Raw genomic sequence first — 27862 nt, forward strand, 5'->3', positions numbered from 1 at the left:
TGTCAGTGGGTAGGTGTCTCTGTGTCAGTGGGTTGGTGTCCCTGTGTAGGTGTCCCTGTGTCAGTGGGTTGGTGTCTCTGTGTCAGTGGGTTGGTGTCTCTGTCAGTGGGTAGGTGTCCCTGTGTCAGTGGGTTGGTGTCCCTGTGTCAGTGGGTAGGTGTCTCTGTGTCAGTGGGTAGGTGTCTCTGTGTCAGTGGGTAGGTGTCCCTGTGTCCGTGGGTTGGTGTCTCTGTGTCAGTGGGGTGGTGTCCCTGTGTTAGTGGGTTGGTGTCTCTGTGTCAGTGGGTTGGTGTCTCTGTGTCAGTGGGTAGGTGTCCCTGTGTCAGTGGGTTGGTGTCCCTGTGTCAGTGGGTAGGTGTCTCTGTGTCAGTGGGTAGGTGTCCCTGTGTCCGTGGGTTGGTGTCTCTGTGTCAGTGGGGTGGTGTTCCTGTGTCAGTGGGGTGGTGTTCCTGTGTCAGTGGGGTGGTGTCCCTGTGTTAGTGGTCATGTGTCCCTGTCTGACGCACAGCTGTCCCAGGTCACGTGGCTCACATCATGGCCGCCTCCATGTGCGACGTGTTCTCCTTCTGTGTGCAGCCCGGGCCGCCGCCGGTGGAGACCAGGATCATCAGCGGCAGCAAAGTACGGGGGAGACCGGAGAGAGAGAGGGGGGAGAGAGGGGGGAGAGATACGGGAGAGGGTCCGGAGAGAGAGGGACCGTGGAAAGAGAGGGACCGGAGAGGGAGAGAGGGGAGGGGACCGGAGACGGAGAGAGAGGGGAGGGGACCGGAGACGGAGAGAGAGGGGAGGGGACCGGAGACGGAGAGAGAGGGGAGGGGACCGGAGACAGAGAGAGAGAGAGGGGGGGGAGGGACCGTGGAGAGAGAGGGACCGTGGAAAGAGAGGGACCGGAGAGGGGAGTGGACCGGAGACAGAGGGAGAGAGGGGAGGGGACCGGAGACAGAGAGAGAGGGGGGAGGGACCGTGGAAAGAGAGGGACCGGAGAGGGAGGGAGGGGAGACGGAGAGAGAGGAGAGAAGAGAAGGGGGGGGGGGACGGAGAGAGAGGGGGGACCTTAGACAGAGAGAAGGGGGACCTGAGACAGAGAGAAGGGGGGACCTGAGACAGAGAGAGGGGGGGACCTGAGACAGAGAGAGGGGGGGGGGACCAGAGAGGGGGGTGAGTGGGGGTACTTTAGGGAGAGAGGGGAGCCAAGAGCAGCATAGATGTGTGTGTGTGTGTGTGTGTGTGTATACATACAATTATCTTGTAAGCTCTTCGGAGCAGGGACTCCTTTTCCCAAATGTTACTTTTATGTCTGAAGCACTTATTCCCATGATGTGTTATTTATATGATTGTCATGTGTATTACTGCTGTGAAGCGCTACGTACATTAATGGCGCTATATATATCTTTATATAGCATAATTTATGTCATAACGCGTCACAGCAGTATAACACATGACATAATAATATATCACATTATGGGAATAAGTGCTTCAGCCATAAAAGTAACATTTGGGAAAAGGAGTCCCTGCCCCGAAGAGCTTACAGTCTAAGACTGCAGCAACGCACGCTTGCCGCGATCTAATAGATGTTAACCGGTGCACATGTCCACACCGCGTGCGCACGTATGCTTTCCAAAGCTCTGCGCTTGGGGAGACAGGGAAAATTGATTTGTAAGCGTGCTGAAGGGTCACATGACCCTTCAACAACAAATTACACAGCACCAGTCACCTCTCCCGGCACTGACACGCCCTGATCCAGGCAATGCCACCCCCTTCCCCCCCCCTTTTTTTGCCAGGCCCCCTCCCTTATGTGCCAGGTCCCCTGCTTGAGCTCGCAAATTGCTGCATGACAGGCTAGCGCTCCTGCTCAGAGTTGGTGACGTCACGGCTCTCAAGCATGAGCGCGCGTTGCGGCACCGTGGACGCAGAGTAAGTGGTAGGTAGGGAGAACGTACAGAGACACTAGGAGGGCATTCTGGTAAGTGCGTCTGCAAGGGGCAAGGTCGGTATATGAGGTGTATAGTATTAGCCACGGAGCTACTCGTATGCTTCGTTAAGGAGATGGGTTTGAATATAGGTCTTAAAGGTGGATAGAGGGGGTGCTAGTCGGATATTGAGGTGAAAGGCATTCCGGAGGTGTGGGGTACTCAGTGTGTGAGGTTTTAAGCTGGAGAGGGCTTTAGATACAAAAGGGGTAGAGAGAAGACATCCTTGAGCAGAACGCAAGAGTGTATAGTGAGAAATTTGGGCTGAGATGTAAGGAGGTGAGGGTATAGCCTTAAAAAGTGAGGAGGAGAATTCTGGAAGTAATACTGAGTTTAATAGGGAGACTGGGACAGATTTAGGACAGAGTAAAGTGATTCTAGCAGCAGCATTTAGTATAGATTGTTGGGGAGACAGGTGAGAGGCAGGAAGGCCGGACAGCAGGAGGTTACAGTAATCGAGATGGGAGAGAATGAGGGCCCGCAGTAGAGCACACAGTTGGTACTCTGTATATAGATGTGTGGGGTGTAATACAGTACAGGGAGTACTAACTGTATGTACAAGGAGCAGAAACCCCATGCATCTGTAGACGGTGAGTACTGTACAAACCAATTAGCCGTAATCAAAATATATATCTTGGTCCCTGCTTTATTCCTACATGCTCTCGTCCTCGCCTGCCAAATGCAACTTCTACTCCTTCTGGTGTCAACCCCTCCAACCTCATACCCATCCCCTGCCACCCTACCTCTTCTCTCCCATTCTCCTGTGCCCTTTGGAATGCTCGCTCCCTTTCTAACAAGTGCCTCTCTGTGCATGACTTCTTTCTTTCTCACTCTCTGCTCCTATTTGCTATAACTGAGACCTGGCTCACTCAGTCTGACTCTGCTCTGGAAGCTGCCCTCTCTTATGGTGGCCTTTCTTTCTCCCACACTCCGCACCCTGATGGCAGGGGTGGAGGCATGGAGCTCCTCCTCTCTTCTCTCTGCCGATTCCATACCCTTCCTATTCCTCCTTCTCTTGCGTTTCCCTCCTTTGAGGATCACATAGTCCATATCTTCTCTCCTCTCCCTGTCCATGTGGTGGTCATCTATCACCCACCTACCTCTACTCATCCCCCTTCTATCTTTCTCTCTCACTTTGAATCCTGGCTCTCTTTCTTTCTCTCCTCAGACTCCCATGTTCTTCCCTTGGGGACTTCAACTGCCACATTGATGACCCCTCTCTCCCTTGGGTTTCCCGCTTTCTCTCTCTAACTTCTTCTTTTGGCCTTCAACAGTGGACTGCAGCCAGCACCCACAATGATGGCCACTACCTAGATCTGGTTTTCACTAAAAACTTTTCTCTCTCATTTCTCCATTTCCCATTTTCTCTTTCCTCTCTCTGACCATCACCTCATCTCATTTTCTCTCTCTCGCTTTTCTTCTCCTGCGCTCTATTAACCTACCAGCCTTTGATTCCACTTTACGCTCCTCCCTCTCCTCTCTCAGTTCTGCTACAGACTCCGACAACCTGGTCAGGAACTACAACTCTGCCTTGTCCTCCTCTCTTGATCTACATGCCCCGCTTTCTCTCTGCCGCACTCGCCCTTCTAACCCCAGACCCTGGCTAAATTCCCACACGCGCATGCTGCGTTCCTCCACTCATTCCTTTGAACGCCTCTGGAGGAAATCTCACACTCTTGCAGACTTCCTTCACTACTAATTTATGCTGTCCTGTTTCAACTCTGCCCTCTCTCAGGCTAAACAAACCTACTTTTCTTCATTAATCAACACGCACAAGTCTAACCCACGCCGACTCTTCTCTGTCTTTGACTCTACTCAGACCACCCTCTGCTGTCTCCTCTTATTCCGCCATCTCACCTCAGGACTTTGCTGACTGTTTTAAGGAAAATGTGGAATCCATACGTCAGAACATCCCCTGTGTTCCTCCTCCCATCCTACACCACTTCCTAACTCACCTCCTGCCTTCCTTGACTATTTTTCCCTTGTCTCGGTGTAGGCTGTGTCACTGCTGATCTCCTCTTCTCCTTCTGCCACCTTCCCTTTTGACCCCATTCCTTCCCATCTCCTAAAACCTCTTGATCCTACTATAATCCCTACGCTCACACACATTTTTAACTCTTTCCTCTACTCTGTTACCTTTCCCTCCTCCTTCAAACATGCAACAGTTATACCATTACTCAAACACAGCAAGCTTGACCCTAACTGCCTTCCTAACTATCGGCCGCTCTCCCTCCTGCCCTTTGCCTACAAACTCCTTGAATGTCTTGTATTTTCTCGTTTGCTCCATTTTCTCAACACCTATTCTCTCCTAGACCCTCTACAATCTGGCTTCCGCACTGCTCACTCCACTGAAACAGCCCTCACTAAAATAACTAATGACCTCCATGCTGCCAATGACAGAGGTCATTACATTCTGCTCATACTACTTGACCTCTCTGCAGAATTTGACACCGTAGACCACCCTCTTCTCCTTCAAGTTCTCCATACTCTTGGTATTCGTAACAAAGCTCTATCCTGGATCTCCTCCTACATCTCCCATCGTACTTTGTGTCTCTTTTGCCAACACCACCTCCTCCTCTATCGATCTCTGTGGGGGTACCCCAGGGCTCTGACCTGGGACCTCTTCTCTTTTCTCTGTACACACTTTCTCTAGGTGACCTAATCACATCTCTTGGGTTTAAATATCACCTCTATGATGACGACACACAAATTTAGTTTTCAACCCTTGACCTGTCCAGACCAAAGTTTCTGAATGTCTCTGGGCTATATCATCCTGGATGGCCCTCCGCCAACTTAAACTTAACATGACAAAAACAGTGCTCCTTATACTTCCTCCCAAATCTGGCCCTACTACCTCCTTCCACATTACTGTTGGAAGTACCATCATTCACCCAGTAGCCCAAACATGCTGCCTAGGGGTCATACTCGACTCTTCTCTCACATTCTCCCCTCACATTCAAAACGCAGCTAAAACCTGTCGTTTTTTCCTCCACAATATTACGAAGATACGCCCTTTCCTTACTCGACTGCTAAAACTTTGATTCAAGCCCTCATTCTCTCCCGTCTCAATTACTGTAACCTCCTGCTGTCCGGCCTCCCTGCCTCTCACCTGTCTCGCCTACAATCTATCTTTAACGCTGCTGCCAGAATCACTCTACTCTTTCCTAAATCTGTCTCCGCGTCTCCCCTGCTGAAATCCCTCTCCTGGCTTCCAATCAAATCCCGCATCTCACACTCAATTCTCCTCACTTGTAAAGCTTTACACTCTTCTGCTCCTCCTTACATCTCAGCCCTAATTTCTCGTTATGCACCATCCCGACTCTTGCGTTCTGCTCAAGGATGTCTTCTCTCTACCCCCTTTGTATCTAAAGCCCTCTCCCGCCTTAAACCTTTCTCACTTTCTGCCCCACACCTCTGGAATGCCCTTCCCCTCAATACCCGACTAGCCCCCTCTCTATCCACCTTTAAGACCCACCTTAAGAGACACAGTTGCTTAAAGAAGCATATGAATAGCACCGTGGCTAATACTATACACATGATACATAAAGCTTGGACCCCTGCAGACGCACTTACCAGAACTCCCTCCTACTGTCTCTGTACGTTCTACCTACCAATTAGACTGTAAGCTCCTCGGGGCAGGGACTCCTCTTCCGAAATGTTACTTTTATGTCTGAAGCACTTGCTCCCATTATGTGTTATTTGTATTATTTGTTATGTATATGATTGTCCTGTGTATTACTGCTGGGAAGCGCTATGTACATTAATGGCGCTATATAAATAGACATACAGCAGGGCCCCGCTTCTCGGCGCCCCGCTTTTCGGCGATCCGCTTATACGGCGGCACCGAGAAGGGGGCCGCCATCTTTGTTTCCGGGTCGCGCATGCGCAGAACGGGCGGTTGCGCCCGACGCCCATGCGCAAACCGTTGTCTGCGCGCGCATAACGTAATTTGCGCGCGCAGACCATAGGCCGTGCCGTTCTGTGCATGCAAAATCACTGAAAATAGCCGGATCCGGCGATTTTCACTTTACGGCGGGCCCCTGGAACGGAACGCGCCGTATACCCGGGGCCCTGCTGTACATATTATATACATATTATGCACACACACACACACTGCATAAAAGTAAAGCACCTAACATTCCAGAAATATATGGGACGCACACACCTAGTATTAAATACATAGAGATTAGCTGCCCCTGTGTTCTCCGCACCACCTGAACATGTAATACTAATTATACCTATATAACAGATACGCTTCACTAATACTAATACTAAAACCGTGTAAAAGAAGCATGCAGCATTTCCATGTATGATTGCAGTGTCTGTGTTCACCCCGGCAGAAGCAGGTGACATATGCCTGTAACATGTCTATTTTGCTGTGTGTGCTGGACCAACACAATGAGATGTGTGGATAAAATGCTGTTATGTTCAGTGTAGTGAGTATTGGGGTACCATGCAGCATCTTCACTGGATGCTGATGCGTCACTAGCTGTGCAGTACCCCCACTTTGAGTAGGGGTCTAGGAGTGGTATTTTAAACAATACATCAATGTTCTTTGCCCCTATTCTGCCCCATTTGGGCCAGCTAGTAACCCGGGAGTGTCCATAGCAGCAATTCCCTCCACATTGGGTGTTTAATTGAACCGGCAGTGGGAGAGGGGGATGCCCCAGGGCTGACCTGCGGCCCAGCAACCTTAGGGGATCGCCTGGCTCCTGAGCGATTTCCGGGGGGGAGGGGGGCTGCGTCAGTGTACGGGACAAAATAACTACAGATATGGTCTGCTTGCCACCAGCAGGAAGCTGTACGTTTTTTTTGTAAAAAGTTTTTTTTTTATATGTAGAATTGAAGCAGGGGGGCTATGGAGCTGAACCCTGTTAATTTCAGAACGGGGGACCCCTACTTTCAGAGTTACTTCTGAAGCAGGTGCCGGTAGCTGCTCTGGCTCAGCAAGCTCCCGCGTCACATGAGCCGATAGGAAGCCGCACCACGACTTCCTACAGCAGGCCGGCAAATATCTGAAGAGCAGCTATAATGTGAACCCTGGTTGCCAAGCCAAGCGGCTACTGGCTCCTGGTTCACGGGTATGTATCTCCGGAAGCAGGGGGTCCCCGGGGCTGAAAGTAACGGGGTTCAGCTCCGGAGACCCCTTACTTCAACCCTGTGTTAAAAAAAAAAAAGAAAAAAAAAAACACATTCGCAAAAAATTCGGTGTGAAGGCAGGGTGGTCAATTAATGAGAGGCTCTATATTCGCATCAATTATCCTTGCCCCCCTCATGGTAATCATATTGTCGCTGCTCTATTAGTTTTTAATATTTTAGTTTAGTTCTCTCCTGAATTGTTTAATTGAGAGTTACATATTTATATAGTTACATAGTTACATAGTAGATGAGGTTGAAAAAAGACGTACGTCCATCAAGTTCAACCTATGCTAACTTTAGACAACAGATACTTTATCCTATATCTATACTTGCTTATTCATCCAGAGGATGGCAAACAAAAAACCCCAGTGTCATATCATCTAATGATATCTCATAAGGGTAAAATAAATTCCTTCCTGAAATCAAAGAATTGGCAATCGGATTAATCCCTGGATCAACATCCTTCCCATGTATACTTATTTGGTATATCCCTGTATACCTTTCCTTTCTAAAAAGATGTCCAACTTTTTTTTTTTTTTTGGAACAAATCTATTGTATCTGCCATCACAGTCTCCATGGGTAATGAATTCCACACTGTAACTGCCCTTACTGTGAAGGACCCTTTCCTTTGTTGCTGGTGAAATCTCCTTTCCTCCAGCCTTAAGGGATGGCCCCGAGTCCTTTGTACTGCCCGTGGGATGAATAGTTCTGTTTTCTTTTTATCTGGTTGATTCTCTTGAGTGCATCATATGGGGAATCCCTCTTTGTAAATATGAACTGGGTCAATAGTTCTGGGATAGCACCACTCCAGCATGTAGATTAATACCAAGCTGAGCAGGCACACCTCTATCCGTGCATGAAACTCTTTCGGGGGGCGGGGGGGGGGCAGAGGGAGGGGCGGGCCTCCGTTACCGAACACTGGTATAAGGCGCCTCCCATCACAGACTGCAAAGCGCATGTTTCTGCCTTCTGAATAAAGGAAAATATTAGATCTCTCTGAATGACGACAAGTCCGCTCTGTGTAACCAGTAACCCTTTCACGCCCAGAGGGAACAGCGGTGCATTGAATGAAATGTGCAGCCCAAGCTGGCAGCATATACTGGAGTTGCACAGATGTTGTAAGCACACAGATATATAAAGCGCTTGAGTCCAGATTAAACAGTGCTAAGCCCCCAGGCATCTTGCATCTTGTTCATCTGACGGCCTCTAATGGTTTGTCAGCATTCAGCAATGATGGGTCTGCCAGTATCCCGGTTGCTTCATCGGTTTCAGTTACATCTAATGCAAAGAATAATCCATGTGGGATTAGGTCGGTGGGACTGCACCTTTATACTACGATGAAGTTGTTCCAGGGTGTTTTTAACCAGACCTGGCTCATTTCCTTCTCTAGGGGAAGGGGCTCTTTGCCACCCGCAGCATACGGAAGGGTGAGACGATCTTCCGGGAGAAGCCGCTGGTGTCCTCGCAGTTTCAGTGGAACGCGCTGTACAGGTACAGAGGTAAGACAGGGCCACGGACCCTCTCTCTGCAGGGGTTAGGGGGAGGGGGAGGCGCCAGGAGTAGGGTGATCTGGCTGTCTGACTCCCTTGTGAAGCATGAAGCCCCCCGTTCTCTTTAACGCAGTACAGTGAGTACATACCCGCACACGCATTACTTATAAAGAAGTTATTTCCTGAGTACGGAGGGCAGCGGTGATAGAGGAAGCTGTGCGTGGTGAGGCCCGGGCGGTAAGAAGGCACTGTAAGGGGGTGGTTACCATTCCATCACCCCATTGTTGCCAGAGGGGAGTGGGGTGCACTACGTGGCAATGTGTTGCAGACCCCTATGTTCAGACACCTTCTGGCCCAATGTACTGTAAGCATAGGCTGAGCAGCACGTAAGCTAGGAAACTACCCCAAACCAACGCAAAAAACACGGGGCGGTCGCACACCCCGCTGGCACATGAAGAGCAGATCTGATGAAGAGGATGCAGGCCGCTGCTGCCTGCGCCTCTCATGTCCATTGGTGCCAGTGATTAGGAATCGATTAGTTCCTCATCCTTTTTTGTTACTCTTTTGGGTGACGCAGAAGTCCCTAGGTTACCCAGTGGCCCCTAAATCCACCCGCCTTTGTCACTATTTACCTTGGGGCGAGGGTGACTGACTTGATAAGCCATTGGGTCCCTTCGGTCTTTGTCACTCAGAAGAGATGGCACGTTGAGATAGCACCAATCCCTTGGATGTGTCACAATGTCCGTGTAAGGGGCAGACCAGAATCTATAGGTCCCTTATTTACGCCACCCGCAGGACAGCCACGCTGGGCATGGGGTCTTCTCTGTCACCGTTATCTTGCTACAAAAAGGAAATAATAGATGGTTAACGCAGGACGCCTTGCTTGTTTTTGTTTGTTTTTGTTGTTGTTGTTGTGGGATTGAAGCAGGGGGTCTCCGGAGCTGAACGTCATTAATTTCAGCTCCCGGGACCCCCTGCTTCCAGAGATACAGACCACCGTGAAACGTGAAAGACATTGAAACTGGTTGAACGCACAGGGCTGAAAGGAAGCAGCAGTTGGGCGATTTACTTGGGCACAGAGCTTTTCATCAGAACCATCTCCACAATCGTCCAGGTGATTACATTTGAATGTCTCTGGAATACATTATCCATTTTCATAGGTGGGTGCCGGTATCTCAGCCAGGAAACGTGTGTATCTTAACATAATGGCGATGTTTAAATGGCCCGCGTCACGCCGGCCAATAGGAAGCTGTGACGTCATCCCCTGCGGCTCCCTATTGGCCCACGTGGCCTGGACATTTAAACTCCACAGAGATACCGGCAGCACCAACGGAGGTGAGTATTTCCGGAAGCAGGCGGGTCCCGGAGCTGGAATTAATGGGGTTCAGCTCCGGGGACCCCCCTGCTTCAGTCACTATCACTTAAAAAGCAAGAGATGCAACCTGGGCTGCTGCTTTAGGCCCGTTCTATACAGCGTGCGGCTGCGCGTTCCTATGCGAACGCGAGTGCACGTGCCGCATGCTTTCCGTGTATATAGAGCCGGGAGCTGCAGGTAAGTGTATGTGCGTGTATAAACGTGTATGTGTGTGTATAAACATGTATATGCGTGTATGTGTGTGTATAAACATGTATATGCGTGTATGTGTGTGTATAAACATGTATATGCGTGTGTGTGTGTGTGTATAAACATGTATATGCGTGTATGTGTGTGTATAAACATGTATATGCGTGTATAAACATGTATATGCGTGTATGTGTGTGTATAAACATGTATATGCTCACTTTTAAAACTTTACACTCTTCTGCCCCTCCTTAAATCTCAGCCCTAATTTCTCGCTATGCACCATCCCGACTCTTGCGTTCCGCTCAAGGATGTCTTCTCTCTACCGCCTCTGTATCTAAAGCCCTCTCCCGCCTTAAGCCTTTCTCACTGACTGCCCCACACCTCTGGAATGCCCTTCCCCTCAATACCCGATTAGCACCCTCTCTATCCACCTTTAAGACCCACCTTAAGACACACTTGCTTAAAGAAGCATATGAATAGCACTGTGAACATTCTGAACACATGATACATAAAGCTTGGCCCCCTGCAGACGCACTTACCAGAACTCCCTCCTACTGTCTCTGTACGTTCTCCCTACCTACCAATTAGATTGTAAGCTCCTCGGGGCAGGGACTCCTCTTCCTTAATGTTATGTTTGTCTAAAGCACTTATTCCCATGATCTGTTATTTATATTATCTGTTATTTATTCGATTACCACATGTATTACTACTGTGAAGCGCTATGTACATTAATGGCGCTATATAAATAAAGACATACAATACAATACAATATGCTTGTATGTGTGTGTATAAACATGTATATGCGTGTATAAACATGTATGTGCGTGTATAAACATGTATATGCGTGTATGTGTGTGTATAAACATGTATATGCGTGTATGTGCGTGTATAAACATGTATATGTGTGTATATGCGTGTATAAACATGTGTATGCGTGTATGTGTGTGTATAAACATGTATGTGCGTGTATAAACATGTATATGTGTGTATATGCGTGTATAAACATGTATATGCGTGTATGTGTGTGTGTATAAACATGTATATGCGTGTATGTGTGTGTATAAACATGTATATGCTTGTATAAACATGTATATGCGTGTATAAACATGTATATGCGTGTATGTGCATGTATATGCGTGTATGTGTGTGTATAAACATGTATATGCGTGTATAAACATGTATGTGCGTGTATAAACATGTATGTTCGTGTATAAACATGTATGTGCGTGTATAAACATGTATGTGCGTGTATATGCGTGTATAAACATGTATATGCGTGTATGTGTGTGTATAAACATGTATATGCGTGTATGTGTGTGTATAAACATGTATATGCGTGTATAAACATGTATATGCGTGTATAAACATGTATATGCGTGTATGTGTGTGTATAAACATGTATATGCGTGTATGTGTGTGTATAAACATGTATATGCGTGTATAAACATGTATATGCGTGTATAAACATGTATATGCGTGTATGTGTGTGTATAAACATGTATATGCGTGTATAAACATGTATATGCGTGTATAAACATGTATATGCGTGTATGTGTGTGTATAAACATGTACATGCGTGTATAAACATGTATATGCGTGTATAAACATGTATGTGTGTGTATAAACATGTATATGCGTGTATGTGTGTGTATAAACATGTATATGCGTGTATAAACATGTATATGCGTGTATAAACATGTATGTGTGTGTATGTGTGTGTATAAACATGTACATGCGTGTATAAACATGTATATGCGTGTATAAACATGTATGTGTGTGTATAAACATGTATATGCGTGTATGTGTGTGTATAAACATGTATATGCGTGTATAAACATGTATATGCGTGTATAAACATGTATGTGTGTGTATAAACATGTATATGCGTGTATGTGTGTGTATAAACATGTATATGCGTGTATAAACATGTATATGCGTGTATAAACATGTATGTGCGTGTATAAACATGTATATGCGTGTATGTGTGTGTATAAACATGTATATGTGTATATGTAGTGTGAGTGTAAGTAAGATTTTTTTAAATTAAAAAAAGTTTAATAATTTTTTTGTGTGTGCGCTTTTATTTACACGCACACGCGCATACATCCATACACACACACACACACACATATATACACACACACCAACATTTGAGCGCAGGCAGCGGCGTGAAAAGATGAATTTCTTCATCTTCGCCGCTGTCTGTCGGCTCCCCGCTCCCTGCCGTGCGCGCGGCACATCTATAGAAAGGCCGACTGACGCCAGCCAACTAAAAATCCGCGTGCGCACGGCACTATAAAACGTGCCTTAGAATGGGTATCATTGTGTCACCGTGCCCTTGTTTGTGTCACCATGTGACTGTTATCCTGGAAGAGACCAACTTGATTGAACATTGGTCCTTTCCTGGAAAGCCATGTGCCCGCAGCGTGTGATCACTGCATGCAGCGGGACGCTGAGGTGTGCCTGGGTGCAGGTTTCATGGTTCTCTCTCTGTGCCCGCAGCGTGTGATCACTGCATGCAGCGGGACGCTGAGGTGTGCCTGGGTGCAGGTTTCATGGTTCTCTCTCTGTGCCCGCAGCGTGTGATCACTGCATGCAGCGGGACGCTGAGGTGTGCCTGGGTGCAGGTTTCATGGTTCTCTCTCTGTGCCCGCAGCGTGTGATCACTGCATGCAGCGGGACGCTGAGGTGTGCCTGGGTGCAGGTTTCATGGTTCTCTCTCTGTGCCCGCAGCGTGTGATCACTGCATGCAGCGGGACGCTGAGGTGTGCCTGGGTGCAGGTTTCATGGTTCTCTCTCTGTGCCCGCAGCATGTGATCACTGCATGCAGCGGGACGCTGAGGTGTGCCTGGGTGCAGGTTTCATGGTTCTCTCTCTGTGCCCGCAGCGTGTGATCACTGCATGCAGCGGGACGCTGAGGGGTGCCTGGGTGCAGGTTTCATGGTTCTCTCTCTGTGCCCGCAGCGTGTGATCACTGCATGCAGCGGGACGCTGAGGGGTGCCTGGGTGTAGGTTTCATGGTTCTCTCTCTGTGCCCGCAGCGTGTGATCACTGCATGCAGCGGGACGCTGAGGGGTGCCTGGGTGCAGGTTTCATGGTTCTCTTTCTGTGCCCGCAGCGTGTGATCACTGCATGCAGCGGGACGCTGAGGGGTGCCTGGGTGCAGGTTTCATGGTTCTCTCTCTGTGCCCGCAGCGTGTGATCACTGCATGCAGCGGGACGCTGAGGGGTGCCTGGGTGCAGGTTTCATGGTTCTCTCTCTGTGCCCGCAGCGTGTGATCACTGCATGCAGCGGGACGCTGAGGGGTGCCTGGGTGCAGGTTTCATGGTTCTCTCTCTGTGCCCGCAGCGTGTGATCACTGCATGCAGCGGGACGCTGAGGTGTGCCTGGGTGCAGGTTTCATGGTTCTCTCTCTGTGCCCGCAGCGTGTGATCACTGCATGCAGCGGGACGCTGAGGTGTGCCTGGGTGCAGGTTTCATGGTTCTCTCTCTGTGCCCGCAGCGTGTGATCACTGCATGCAGCGGGACGCTGAGGTGTGCCTGGGTGCAGGTTTCATGGTTCTCTCTCTGTGCCCGCAGCATGTGATCACTGCATGCAGCGGGACGCTGAGGTGTGCCTGGGTGCAGGTTTCATGGTTCTCTCTCTGTGCCCGCAGCGTGTGATCACTGCATGCAGCGGGACGCTGAGGGGTGCCTGGGTGCAGGTTTCATGGTTCTCTCTCTGTGCCCGCAGCGTGTGATCACTGCATGCAGCGGGACGCTGAGGGGTGCCTGGGTGTAGGTTTCATGGTTCTCTCTCTGTGCCCGCAGCGTGTGATCACTGCATGCAGCGGGACGCTGAGGGGTGCCTGGGTGCAGGTTTCATGGTTCTCTTTCTGTGCCCGCAGCGTGTGATCACTGCATGCAGCGGGACGCTGAGGGGTGCCTGGGTGCAGGTTTCATGGTTCTCTCTCTGTGCCCGCAGCGTGTGATCACTGCATGCAGCGGGACGCTGAGGGGTGCCTGGGTGCAGGTTTCATGGTTCTCTCTCTGTGCCCGCAGCGTGTGATCACTGCATGCAGCGGGACGCTGAAGGGGTGCTTGGGTGCAGGTTTCATGGTTCTCTCTCTGTGCCCGCAGCGTGTGATCACTGCATGCAGCGGGACGCTGAGGTGTGCCTGGGTGCAGGTTTCATGGTTCTCTCTCTGTGCCCGCAGCGTGTGATCACTGCATGCAGCGGGACGCTGAAGGGGTGCCTGGGTGCAGGTTTCATGGTTCTCTCTCTGTGCCCGCAGCGTGTGATCACTGCATGCAGCGGGACGCTGAGGTGTGCCTGGGTGCAGGTTTCATGGTTCTCTCTCTGTGCCCGCAGCGTGTGATCACTGCATGCAGCGGGACGCTGAAGGGGTGCTTGGGTGCAGGTTTCATGGTTCTCTCTCTGTGCCCGCAGCGTGTGATCACTGCATGCAGCGGGACGCTGAGGTGTGCCTGGGTGCAGGTTTCATGGTTCTCTCTCTGTGCCCGCAGCGTGTGATCACTGCATGCAGCGGGACGCTGAGGTGTGCCTGGGTGCAGGTTTCATGGTTCTCTCTCTCTGTGCCCGCAGCGTGTGATCACTGCATGCAGCGGAATGCTGAGGTGTGCCTGGGTGCAGGTTTCATGGTTCTCTCTCTGTGCCCGCAGCGTGTGATCACTGCATGCAGCGGGACGCTGAGGTGTGCCTGGGTGCAGGTTTCATGGTTCTCTCTCTGTGCCCGCAGCGTGTGATCACTGCATGCAGCGGGACGCTGAGGTGTGCCTGGGTGCAGGTTTCATGGTTCTCTCTCTGTGCCCGCAGCGTGTGATCACTGCATGCAGCGGGACGCTGAGGTGTGCCTGGGTGCAGGTTTCATGGTTCTCTCTCTGTGCCCGCAGCGTGTGATCACTGCATGCAGCGGGACGCTGAGGTGTGCCTGGGTGCAGGTTTCATGGTTCTCTCTCTGTGCCCGCAGCGTGTGATCACTGCATGCAGCGGGATGCTGAGGGGTGCTTGGGTGCAGGTTTCATGGTTCTCTCTCTGTGCCCGCAGCGTGTGATCACTGCATGCAGCGGGACGCTGAGGTGTGCCTGGGTGCAGGTTTCATGTTCTCTCTCTGTGCCCGCAGCGTGTGATCACTGCATGCAGCGGGACGCTGAGGTGTGCCTGGGTGCAGGTTTCATGGTTCTCTATCTGTGCCCGCAGCGTGTGATCACTGCATGCAGCGGGACGCTGAGGTGTGCCTGGGGGCAGGTTTCATGGTTCTCTCTCTGTGCCCGCAGCGTGTGATCACTGCATGCAGCGGGACGCTGAGGTGTGCCTGGGTGCAGGTTTCATGGTTCTCTCTCTGTGCCCGCAGTGTGTGATCACTGCCTGCAGCGGGACGCTGAGGTGTGCCTGGGTGCAGGTTTCATGGCTCTCTCTCTGTGCCTACAGCGTGTGATCACTGCATGCAGCGGGACGCTGAGGGGTGCCTGGGTGCAGGTTTCATGGTTCTCTCTCTGTGCCCGCAGCGTGTGATCACTGCATGCAGCGGGACGCTGAGGTGTGCCTGGGTGCAGGTTTCATGGTTCTCTCTCTGTGCCCGCAGCGTGTGATCACTGCATGCAGCGGGACGCTGAGGTGTGCCTGGTTTCAGGTTTCATGGTTCTCTCTCTGTGCCCGCAGCGTGTGATCACTGCATGCAGCGGGACGCTGAGGTGTGCCTGGGTGCAGGTTTCATGGTTCTCTCTCTGTGCCCGGAGCGTGTGATCACTGCATGCAGCGGGACACTGAGGTGTGCCTGGGTGCAGGTTTCATGGTTCTCTCTCTGTGCCCGCAGCGTGTGATCACTGCATGCAGCGGGACGCTGAGGTGTGCCTGGGTGCAGGTTTCATGGTTCTCTCTCTGTGCCCGCAGCGTGTGATCACTGCATGCAGCGGGACGCTGAGGTGTGCCAGTGTGCAGGTTTCGTGGTTCTCTCTCTGTGCCCGCAGCGTGTGATCACTGCATGCAGCGGGACGCTGAGGTGTGCCTGGGTGCAGGTTTCATGGTTCTCTCTCTGTGCCCGCAGCGTGTGATCACTGCATGCAGCGGGACGCTGAGGGGTGCCTGGGTGCAGGTTTCATGGTTCTCTCCCTGTGCCCGCAGCGTGTGATCACTGCATGCAGCGGGACGCTGAGGGGTGCCTGGTTTCAGGTTTCATGGTTCTCTCTCTGTGCCCGCAGCGTGTGATCACTGCATGCAGCGGGACGCTGAGGTGTGCCTGGGTGCAGGTTTCATGGTTCTCTCTCTGTGCCCGGAGCGTGTGATCACTGCATGCAGCGGGACACTGAGGTGTGCCTGGGTGCAGGTTTCATGGTTCTCTCTCTGTGCCCGCAGCGTGTGATCACTGCATGCAGCGGGACGCTGAGGTGTGCCTGGGTGCAGGTTTCATGGTTCTCTCTCTGTGCCCGCAGCGTGTGATCACTGCATGCAGCGGGACGCTGAGGTGTGCCTGGGTGCAGGTTTCATGGTTCTCTCTCTGTGCCCGCAGCGTGTGATCACTGCATGCAGCGGGACGCTGAGGTGTGCCAGTGTGCAGGTTTCGTGGTTCTCTCTCTGTGCCCGCAGCGTGTGATCACTGCATGCAGCGGGACGCTGAGGTGTGCCTGGGTGCAGGTTTCATGGTTCTCTCTCTGTGCCCGCAGCGTGTGATCACTGCATGCAGCGGGACGCTGAGGGGTGCCTGGGTGCAGGTTTCATGGTTCTCTCCCTGTGCCCGCAGCGTGTGATCACTGCATGCAGCGGGACGCTGAGGGGTGCCTGGGTGCAGGTTTCATGGTTCTCTCTCTGTGCCTGCAGCGTGTGATCACTGCATACAGCGGGACGCTGAGGTGTGCCTGGGTGCAGGTTTCATGGTTCTCTCTGTGTGCCCGCAGCGTGTGATCACTGCATGCAGCGGGACGCTGAGGTGTTCCTGGGTGCAGGTTTCATGGTTCACTCTCTGTGCCCGCAGCGTGTGATCACTGCATGCAGCGGGACGCTGAGGTGTGCCTGGGTGCAGGTTTCATGGTTCTCTCTCTGTGCCCGCAGTGTGTGATCACTGCCTGCAGCGGGACGCTGAGGTGTGCCTGGGTGCAGGTTTCATGGTTCTCTCTCTGTGCCCGCAGCGTGTGATCACTGCATGCAGCGAGACGCTGAGGTGTGCCTGGGTGCAGGTTTCATGGCTCTCTCTCTGTGCCCGCAGCGTTTGATCACTGCATGCAGCGGGACGCTGAGGTGTGCCTGGGTGCAGGTTTCCTGGTTCTCTCTCTGTGCCCGCAGCGTGTGATCACTGCATGCAGCGGGACGCTGAGGGGTGCCTGGGTGCAGGTTTCCTGGTTCTCTCTCTGTGCCCGCAGCGTGTGATCACTGCATGCAGCGGGACGCTGAGGTGTGCCTGGGTGCAGGTTTCATGGTTCTCTGTGCCCGCAGTGTGTGATCACTGCATGCAGTGGTACGCTGAGGTGTGCCTGGGTGCAGGTTTCATGGTTCTCTCTCTGTGCCCGCAGCGTGTGATCACTGCATGCAGCGGGACGCTGAGGTGTGCCTGGGTGCAGGTTTCATGGTTCTCTGTGCCCACAGCGTGTGATCACTGCATGCAGTGGGACGCTGAGGTGTGCCTGGGTGCAGGTTTCATGGTTCTCTCTCTGTGCCCGCAGCGTGTGATCACTGCATGCAGCGGGACGCTGAGGTGTGCCTGGGGGCAGGTTTCATGGTTCTCTCTCTGTGCCCGGAGCGTGTGATCACTGCATGCAGCGGGACGCTGAGGTGTGCCTGGGGGCAGGTTTCATGGTTCTCTCTCTGTGCCCGCAGCGTGTGATCACTGCATGCAGCGGGACGCTCAGGTGTGCCTGGGGGCAGGTTTCATGGTTCTCTCTCTGTGCCCGGAGCGTGTGATCACTGCATGCAGCGGGACGCTGAGGTGTTCCTGGGTGCAGGTTTCATGGTTCTCTCTTTGTGCCCGCAGCGTGTGATCACTGCATGCAGCGGGACACTGAGGTGTGCCTGGGTGCAGGTTTCATGGTTCTCTCTCTGTGCCCGCAGCGTGTGATCACTGCATGCAGCGGGACGCTGAGGTGTGCCTGGGTGCAGGTTTCATGGTTCTCTCTCTGTGCCCGCAGCGTGTGATCACTGCATACAGCGGGACGCTGAGGTGTGCCAGTGTGCAGGTTTCGTGGTTCCCTCTCTGTGCCCCCAGCGTGTGATCACTGCATGCAGCGGGACGCTGAGGTGTGCCTGGGTGCAGGTTTCATGGTTCTCTCTCTGTGCCCGCAGCGTGTGATCACTGCATGCAGCGGGACGCTGAGGTGTGCCTGGGTGCAGGTTTCATGGTTCTCTCTCTGTGCCCGCAGCGTGTGATCACTGCATGCAGCGGGACGCTGAGGTGTGCCTGGGTGCAGGTTTCATGGTTCTCTCTCTGTGCCCGCAGCGTGTGATCACTGCATACAGCGGGACGCTGAGGTGTGCCTGGGTGCAGGTTTCATGGTTCTCTCTGTGTGCCCGCAGCGTGTGATCACTGCATGCAGCGGGACGCTGAGGTGTGCCTGGGTGCAGGTTTCATGGTTCTCTCTCTGTGCCCGCAGCGTGTGATCACTGCATACAGCGGGACGCTGAGGTGTGCCTGGGTGCAGGTTTCATGGTTCTCTCTGTGTGCCCGCAGCGTGTGATCACTGCATGCAGCGGGACGCTGAGGTGTGCATGGGTGCAGGTTTCATGGTTCTCTCTCTGTGCCCGCAGCGTGTGATCACTGCATGCAGCGGGACGCTGAGGTGTGCCTGGGTGCAGGTTTCATGGCTCCCTCTCTGTGCCCGCAGCGTGTGATCACTGCATGCAGCGGGACGCTGAGGTGTGCCTGGGTGCAGGTTTCCTGGTTCTCTCTCTGTGCCCGCAGCGTGTGGTCACTGCATGCAGCGGGACGCTGAGGTGTGCCTGGGTGCAGGTTTCCTGGTTCTCTCTCTGTGCCCGCAGCGTGTGATGACTGCATGCAGCGAGACGCTGAGGTGTGCCTGGGTGCAGGTTTCATGGTTCTCTCTCTGTGCCCGCAGCGTGTGATCACTGCATGCAGCGGGACGCTGAGGTGTGCCTGGGTGCAGGTTTCATGGTTCTCTCTCTGTGCCCGCAGCGTGTGATCACTGCATGCAGCGGGACGCTGAGGTGTGCCTGGGTGCAGGTTTCATGGTTCTCTCTCTGTGCCCGCAGCGTGTGATCACTGCATGCAGCGGGACGCTGAGGTGTGCCTGGGTGCAGGTTTCATGGTTCTCTCTCTGTGCCCGCAGCGTGTGATCACTGCATGCAGCGGGACGCTGAGGTGTGCCTGGGTGCAGGTTTCATGGTTCTCTCTCTCTGCCCGCAGCGTGTGATCACTGCATGCAGCGGGACGCTGAGGTGTGCCTGGGTGCAGGTTTCCTGGTTCTCTCTCTGTGCCCGCAGCGTGTGATCACTGCATGCAGCGGGACGCTGAGGTATGCCTGGGTGCAGGTTTCATGGTTCTCTCTCTGTGCCCGCAGCGTGTGATCACTGCATGCAGCGGGACGCTGAGTTGTGCCTGGGTGCAGGTTTCATGGTTCTCTCTCTGTGCCCGCAGTGTGTGATCACTGCATGCAGCGGGACGCTGAGTTGTGCCTGGGTGCAGGTTTCATGGTTCTCTCTCTGTGCCCGCAGTGTTTGATCACTGCATGCAGCGGGACGCTGAGGTGTGCCTGGGTGCAGGTTTCATGGTTCTCTCTCTGTGCCTGCAGCGTGTGATCACTGCCTGCAGCGGGACGCTGAGGTGTGCCTGGGTGCAGGTTTCATGGTTCTCTCTCTGTGCCTGCAGCGTGTGATCACTGCATGCAGCGGGACGCTGAGGTGTGCCTGGGTGCAGGTTTCATGGTTCTCTCTCTGTGCCCGCAGCGTGTGATCACTGCATGCAGCGGGACGCTGAGGTGTGCCTGGGGGCAGGTTTCATGGTTCTCTCTCTGTGCCCGCAGCGTGTGATCACTGCATGCAGCGGGACGCTGAGGTGTGCCTGGGTGCAGGTTTCATGGTTCTCTCTCTGTGCCTGCAGCGTGTGATCACTGCATGCAGCGGGACGCTGAGGTGTGCCTGGGTGCAGGTTTCATGGTTCTCTCTATGTGCCCGCAGCGTGTGATCACTGCATGCAGTGGGAAACTGACGTGTGCCTGGGTGCAGGTTTCATGGTTCTCTCTCTGTGCCCGCAGCGTGTGATCACTGCATGCAGCGGGACGCTGAGGTGTGCCTGGGTGCAGGTTTCATGGTCCTCTCTCTGTGCCCGCAGCGTGTGATCACTGCATGCAGCGGGACGCTGAGGTGTGCCTGGGTGCAGGTTTCATGGTTCTCTCTCTGTGCCCGCAGCGTGTGATCACTGCATGCAGCGGGACGCTGAGGTGTGCCTGGGTGCAGGTTTCATGGTTCTCTCTCTGTGCCCGCAGCGTGTGATCACTGCATGCAGCGGGGACGCTGAGGTGTGCCTGGGTGCAGGTTTCATGGTTCTCTCTCTGTGCCCGCAGCGTGTGATCACTGCATGCAGCGGGACGCTGAGGTGTGCCTGGGTGCAGGTTTCATGGTTCTCTCTCTGTGCCCGCAGCGTGTGATCACTGCATGCAGCGGGACGCTGAGGTGTGCCTGGTTTCAGGTTTCATGGTTCTCTCTCTGTGCCCGCAGCGTGTGATCACTGCATGCAGCGGGACGCTGAGGTGTGCCTGGGTGCAGGTTTCATGGTTCTCTCTCTGTGCCCGCAGCGTGTGATCACTGCATGCAGCGGGACGCTGAGGTGTGCCTGGGTGCAGGTTTCATGGTTCTCTCTCTCTGTGCCCGCAGCGTGTGATCACTGCATGCAGCGGAATGCTGAGGTGTGCCTGGGTGCAGATTTCATGGTTCTCTCTCTGTGCCCGCAGCGTGTGATCACTGCATGCAGCGGGACGCTGAGGTGTGCCTGGGTGCAGGTTTCATGGTTCTCTCTCTGTGCCCGCAGCGTGTGATCACTGCATGCAGCGGGACGCTGAGGTGTGCCTGGGTGCAGGTTTCATGGTTCTCTCTCTGTGCCCGCAGCGTGTGATCACTGCATGCAGCGGGACGCTGAGGTGTGCCTGGGTGCAGGTTTCATGGTTCTCTCTCTGTGCCCGCAGCGTGTGATCACTGCATGCAGCGGGACGCTGAGGTGTGCCTGGGTGCAGGTTTCATGGTTCTCTCTCTGTGCCCGCAGCGTGTGATCACTGCATGCAGCGGGACGCTGAGGTGTGCCTGGGTGCAGGTTTCATGGTTCTCTCTCTGTGCCCGCAGCGTGTGATCACTGCATGCAGCGGGATGCTGAGGGGTGCTTGGGTGCAGGTTTCATGGTTCTCTCTCTGTGCCCGCAGCGTGTGATCACTGCATGCAGCGGGACGCTGAGGTGTGCCTGGGTGCAGGTTTCATGTTCTCTCTCTGTGCCCGCAGCGTGTGATCACTGCATGCAGCGGGACGCTGAGGTGTGCCTGGGTGCAGGTTTCATGGTTCTCTCTCTGTGCCCGCAGCGTGTGATCACTGCATGCAGCGGGACGCTGAGGTGTGCCTGGGTGCAGGTTTCATGGTTCTCTCTCTCTGCCCGCAGCGTGTGATCACTGCATGCAGCGGGACGCTGAGGTGTGCCTGGGTGCAGGTTTCATGTTCTCTCTCTGTGCCCGCAGCGTGTGATCACTGCATGCAGCGGGACGCTGAGGTGTGCCTGGGTGCAGGTTTCATGGTTCTCTCTCTGTGCCCGCAGCGTGTGATCACTGCATGCAGCGGGACGCTGAGGTGTGCCTGGGTGCAGGTTTCATGTTCTCTCTCTGTGCCCGCAGCGTGTGATCACTGCATGCAGCGGGACGCTGAGGTGTGCCTGGGTGCAGGTTTCATGGTTCTCTCTCTCTCCTCTCTCTCCTCTCCTCTCTCTCCTCTCTCTCTCCTCTCTCCTCTCTCCTCTCCCCCTGCAGCGTGTGATCACTGTTTGCGATCCCTGGAGACCGCCGAGGAGAATGCTCAGAGACTTTCTGGTGCAGCCCATGTGCTCCTTCCGTACCCCGAGCTCTGCACCATCCAGACTGGGCAGCACCAGCTGTGCCCGCGCTGCCAGGTGAGTGGGCCGCACACGTCTTCTCAATGGGACGTCAAATTGTGCGCTAACGCTCCTCCTCTTCCTCACGCGCAGCCTTCAGTGTGTGTCCCCATGCTGGGATCCATAGCACGATCTCACTATAAGATGCAGACTGCAAAAGTCAGAATAACCCCTTTCCTGGCGCAGTTAGAATGACTATTATTATAACGGGTGTGTGTGTGTATACACACACGCGCACACGCACACATGCACACGCGCACACACATACACGCTTGCAGAAGAACTGCAAATTCACTTCTAAACCGCCGCGCCGTGGTTCTGTATTGCATGTAGCCGCGATGATGCACCGCCGCGCCATGGTTCTGTATTGCATGTAGCCGCGATGATGCACCGCCGCTCACACGAGCGGTATTCTTGCTCTGCGCAGGTGTCGTACTGCAGTACTGAATGTCGCAGAGCAGCTGCAGAGCGATATCACCAGGTCCTGTGCCTCGGACCTTCCAGGGACGACCCTAAACATCCCCTCAACAAGCTGGAGGAGGCCTGGCGGTAAGTGGGCTCGAGATAACCGTGAAGGGGCCATGGTCAGCTTCTCTGTCTCCGAAGCATTCAGAAGGCGCGCGTGTGTGTGTGTGTGTGTGTGTGTGTGTGTGTGTGTGTGTGTGTGTGTGTGTATGGGATAAGCATCAGTGTTTCATTGTTTAGAGAGTGCCTGCTGCCGTGTTTCATTTTAGATAGATATATATTATTATATATATATTTTTTTATATATAAATAAAGTGTCCCCATACCAGACACACCGCATCACGTAGTCGCTGTGCATAGAAGACGATATAGAACTTGCACGGTGCTAAGGACCAATATACAGACACAAAATAAAGTTTTGTTTTTACAAAGATGCTCTCATGTAGCGAACCTTGGATTATAATCATAATATATGGACAGGTACTCGGTGTAGTATAGTGGTTCGGTAATTCAGCTGGAGGTGTTGGGAGGCTGCATCTATCCTGCTGGATGCATACAACTACACAAACCCCATATTGGGTCAGCACTCCAAGCAATAAATCACAGAGAATTAAGGACTTGCGTTTTCACTTTTGGTCTCACCACGTTTCTTCTTTAATGTCTCGTAACGCAGTATGTGGCCATAAAGAGTGTTCTAGAGTTCTGCTCTGCGTTCTCCATCGTGACGCACTGTCCTGACATGCGTAGGGCATTCTAGAGCCGTTCAAGAATGTTCCCACCTTCAAACCATTCATGGGCTTCTCCGCTTCCCTCATTATACTGTATACCATTTTAACGGTTTCTTCTTGTCTGGGGCTTTTGAAAACATTTAGTGTTTTTTGCCAGTAGTTTAGGATTTCATATAACACGAGGAACGTTCTGTAACCGTTTAAGGATGTTATCTAGCACATTATGCTTTGTAGAACCTTTTAAAAGATATCTTGTACATTTTAAGGAACCTTTTACAATTTGAATGGGTCTTTCCAAGGATTCTATCCCATGTACTGCGTTCTAGGTTCATTCAAGAGTTGCTCTTATCATCCTGCACTTAGCATTCTAAATTATTCAGAGTTGTAGTGTGTTCTAGAGCAGGATCGGCCAACTCCAGTCCTCAAAGGCCACCAACAAGTCAGATTTTCCAGATATCCCTGCTTCAGCACAAGTGGTGCAGTCTTTGATTGAGCCACCTGTGCTGAAGCAGAGATAACCTGACCTGTTGGGGGCTCTTGAGGACTGGAGTTGGCCACCCCTGTTCTAGAACGTTCATAGAAAAACTTAGACCCATACAAATTAATACATACATCTGACGTCTGGTACATTTTAGATTATTTTCTGGTACTTTGTAGCATTTAGTGAATTCCAGAATCTTTTAACATTCTCACTTACCCGCACAGTCAGGCCAATGTCTTGTAATGTTCACTTGTGTGTGTCTACCTCCTACAGAAATATGCATTACCCTCCGGAGACTGCCACTATTATGCTGATGGCACGAATGGTGGCTACCATTCGACAGGTGTGTGTGCCGCCTTTCATTGCATAATCTGGGTATCGCCTGGCATGGAGCTGTGAGATATATTCTCTGCTCTCCTCATTCATGGTCGTCTCTGACCGGGCATGAAACACTAGTAGGAAAAGACGAAGCCCGTTGTACTGCAATACAGAATATGTTAGTTCCTATACAACCACAATAACATACGGACGTCTCTCTGTCTTCACAAAGCCCTGAGGTTTTCTAACCTGTTGTTAGTTTTGTTCAGGTTCTGTACAGTATAGTCTGAGTTTATTCTTGTGTATCACTTTAAATAACAAGATAATTTCTTTCTCTCATTATTAAATGTAGTCCTTTTTTTTTATTTTAATATCGGGTATTTAGACCTGAATATTGGGGTTCATACACTGTGATAATCTTGGTGGGTTTGGGCCTTTTTTCTACCCTCCCATAGTGGGGTTCTGTTAACCACCTCACTGCTTCCTTTGCCAGGTAGATTTGTGTGCGCTATTTTATTTTGGGGCGTCGCGTCTCCCTGCCACAGGAGGGGGGGGGGGGGTACGGACTTGGGCTCCCTTGTAGACATCGGCCCATTGGCGGATTGGTGGGGGGCTCGACTTTTGTCCTACAGGACACCTGCAGTGAGGTGAGATGGGCGAGTACTTGGGTATTTATAGTGCCTTGTTTGGTTGTTGTTTAGCCCTCACCTTGACAAAGACTGCGTGACAGTCGAAATGTTGGTTATCTTTTGCTAAAATAAATCCTCATTTGATTAAGTCCGTGTGCCTGGATCCCCGCTCTCTGTTTCCTAACCTTTCCCCGGACTCGGCGGGGGTTTGTAATATATGGTGGATTTGCAATAAAGATGGATAATGTCTGAAGAACGGGTTTCACATTCTGCCTCTCCCTGTTGCCTTTTCTCCCTCTCCCCCTGCCTCCCCTCCCCCCCCTGCCACCAATCCCCCCCGCCTCCCCTCCCCCCCCCCCCGCCACCCCTCCCACGTCTCCCCCCCCCCCGCCTTCCCTCCCCCCCCGCCTCCGCTCCCCCCCCCCCCTGCCGGTAACATGCCAGGCTAAGGACAAAGACCGATGGCTGCACCTTTTCTCCCAGTTCTGCAACAAGACGGCCAACGAAGAGGAGGAGATCGTCCATAAGTTACTGGGAGACAAGTTTAAGGTGAGACCTGGCTCGCAGGTGCGTTACTGGGCCTGGGCTTGTGACTGGGGCCACCACCCAGAAGGATAACATTGCAGCTTTTCCGTCTGCGTGTGTGTGTGTGTGTGTGTCCCACCACCCAGAAGGATAACATTGCAGCTTTTCCGTCTGCGTGTGTGTGTGTGTGTGTCCCACCACCCAGAAGGATAACATTGCAGCTTTTCCGTGTGTGTGTGTGTGTGTGTCCCACCACCCAGAAGGATAACATTGCAGCTTTTCCGTCTGCGTGTGTGTGTGTGTGTGTGTGTGTCCCACCACCCAGAAGGATAACATTGCAGCTTTTCCGTCTGCGTGTGTGTGTGTGTGTGTGTCCCACCACCCAGAAGGATAACATTGCAGCTTTTCCGTCTGCGTGTGTGTGTCCCACCACCCAGAAGGATAACATTGCAGCTTTTCCGTCTGCGCTTTTAAATGATCAATTATCAGCAAGTAGCTTTTAAAGTAACAGAACAGGCGTGTGTGTGTGTGTGTGTGTGTGTGTGTGTGTGTGTGTGTGTGTGTGTGTGTGTGTGTGTGTGTGTGTGTGTGTGTGTGTGTGTGTGTGTTATCTATATGTGTATCAGGTCAATCAATAGGGTGGGTGCAAATCCTGTATAATAGAATAGGCAGTACGATACCGTGTTGACGAATATCAAAGGCAGCACTCGAAAAGTTGGTCAAAAAAATATATTGTAATTTAACCAGACATCATTCCAACGTTTCGGTCCGCGTGCGGGACCTTTATCTCGGTGATGTGTATATATGTATACATATACACACACATATATACACACACACACACTTCTCAGGATTGAAGCAGAGGGGGGTCTCTGGAGCGAAACTGTGTTAATTTCAGCTCCGGGGACCCCCTGCTTCCCGAGATACTTACCTCCGTAGGGGGTGCCGGTATCTCTGCGTCATGCTGGCCAATAGGAAGCCACAGCGGGACATTTCAGGCAGCCATTATGTTAGGCACACAGTTTCTCTGACTGCAGGAAAACCGGCACCGTTACGGAGGTCAGTATCTCTGGAAGCAGCGGGTCCCTGCGAACAGCTGCATCAGAGGTAATTACTGAAATGGCCTTACTACCCGAAGTTGCTGCTTCAAAAATATTTATAGGTGTCAAACTCCCCTCCCAACTTCACTGGCTCTTCTGTTGGCCGCTGGAGCCAGCTCTGACCCCGGCAGCCATATTGTTTCCCAAGTTTACCCGATAGACAGCCTCTCTCCCCACTCTTCTCTCTCTCTCTCTCCCCCCCCCCCTCTTCTCTCTCCCCCCAGACCCCTCTCTCCCCTCTTCCCCTCTCTTCTCTCTCCCCCCCCCCCCCGAAACACCTGTCTCCCCTTTTACTAGAACTTGAAAGGGACAAATCCAGTCTCGGACCAAGGGCACCTCCATGGCAGCAGCATACTCTCTGGGTTAAAGGGCGGCGGCACCCCTTTTAACCCCTAAAATGCCACGATGCCCCGAGAACTAGAGTGCCAGCGGGGTCACGTGACCTGCCATCCCTGCCCAGACTCTTGTACTTTGTCGCTTTCAGGGGCAGTTGGACCAGCTGCGCCGGCTGTTTGTGGAAGCCCTCTACGATGAGCAGCTGAGTCGGGTAAGTGCACAATGCGAGGGTGGCTCGCTGAGGTCTCGCACGCTTGCAAAGCGAGGCCGACACAGTCTGGTGCCCTAACGCAGCTTAAAGAGACAGTGCGTGTTTCAACTCCAACGCTGTCGGCAGCAATAAATGAAAGGAGCAAAACGCGCGGGTTACAGAGGTGTAAATGCTGCTGTCCAATCTGGAATACAAACAAACATGCACCCAGAGGGTGATGACCGCCCCCCCCCCATTAATTTGCCCCAAATAACGTGGCGCTCTTCACCAGGGGTGAGAAACTGCAGTCCTCAGGGGCCACCAACAGGTCAGGTTTTAAAGACATCCCTGCTTCAGCACAGGTGGCTCAATCAGTGGCTCAGTCGAAGACTGCGCTGAAGCTGGGACTGATTGAGCCACCTGTGCTGCAGCAGGGACTGATTGATCCACCTTTGCTGAAGCAGGGATATCCTTAAAACCTGCCCTAGAGGACTGGAGTTGCCCACCCCTGGACTCTTGACAGAAGTGGACCTTCGCTGTCCCACGTCTGAGTGACAGTTACGGTGTTTTAGGCCGGATTACAGGCTGATAAACAGCATGGTGACGGCTGGGGTCCCCTTATGGTGCTCTGCGGTGCCTGGGTGCCCACAATACTCCTCCCAGGAATCCCACGCGCTGAAATCAGAAGGCTGCGTGACATTTGTGGTGCTCACGCATTTGAGTCCGTGGTTTATTCCCAGTTAGTGCGTGTGCAGATATTCTGCGTGTAGATGTTCTGCGTGTAGATGGGGTTTCCCAGTTAGTGCGTGTGCCTGTGTAGATATTCTGCGTGTCCGCTTCCCGAGATCAGTCCTCAGA

At 52.6% G+C, this 27862-nt stretch overlaps 1 protein-coding gene across 1 annotated transcript in view; it reads left to right on the forward strand.

Annotated features, from left to right (window-relative positions):
* Nucleotides 1-495: 495 nt before the first annotated feature.
* The window catches only part of SMYD5 (SMYD family member 5), a 48893-nt gene continuing 21526 nt past the window's right edge, over nucleotides 496-27862 (forward strand). Inside the window, exons 1-7 of the mRNA XM_075573430.1 lie at nucleotides 496-621; nucleotides 8500-8608; nucleotides 22111-22250; nucleotides 22660-22781; nucleotides 24180-24249; nucleotides 25298-25402; nucleotides 26963-27025. Of these exons, the coding sequence (XP_075429545.1) occupies nucleotides 535-621; nucleotides 8500-8608; nucleotides 22111-22250; nucleotides 22660-22781; nucleotides 24180-24249; nucleotides 25298-25402; nucleotides 26963-27025 (696 nt within the window). The 5' untranslated portion in view covers nucleotides 496-534. The remainder of the gene's footprint in view (nucleotides 622-8499; nucleotides 8609-22110; nucleotides 22251-22659; nucleotides 22782-24179; nucleotides 24250-25297; nucleotides 25403-26962; nucleotides 27026-27862) is intronic.

The sequence above is a fragment of the Ascaphus truei genome, chromosome 1, assembly GCF_040206685.1.
Source record: "Ascaphus truei isolate aAscTru1 chromosome 1, aAscTru1.hap1, whole genome shotgun sequence".
NCBI classification, from domain to species: Eukaryota; Metazoa; Chordata; class Amphibia; order Anura; family Ascaphidae; genus Ascaphus; species Ascaphus truei.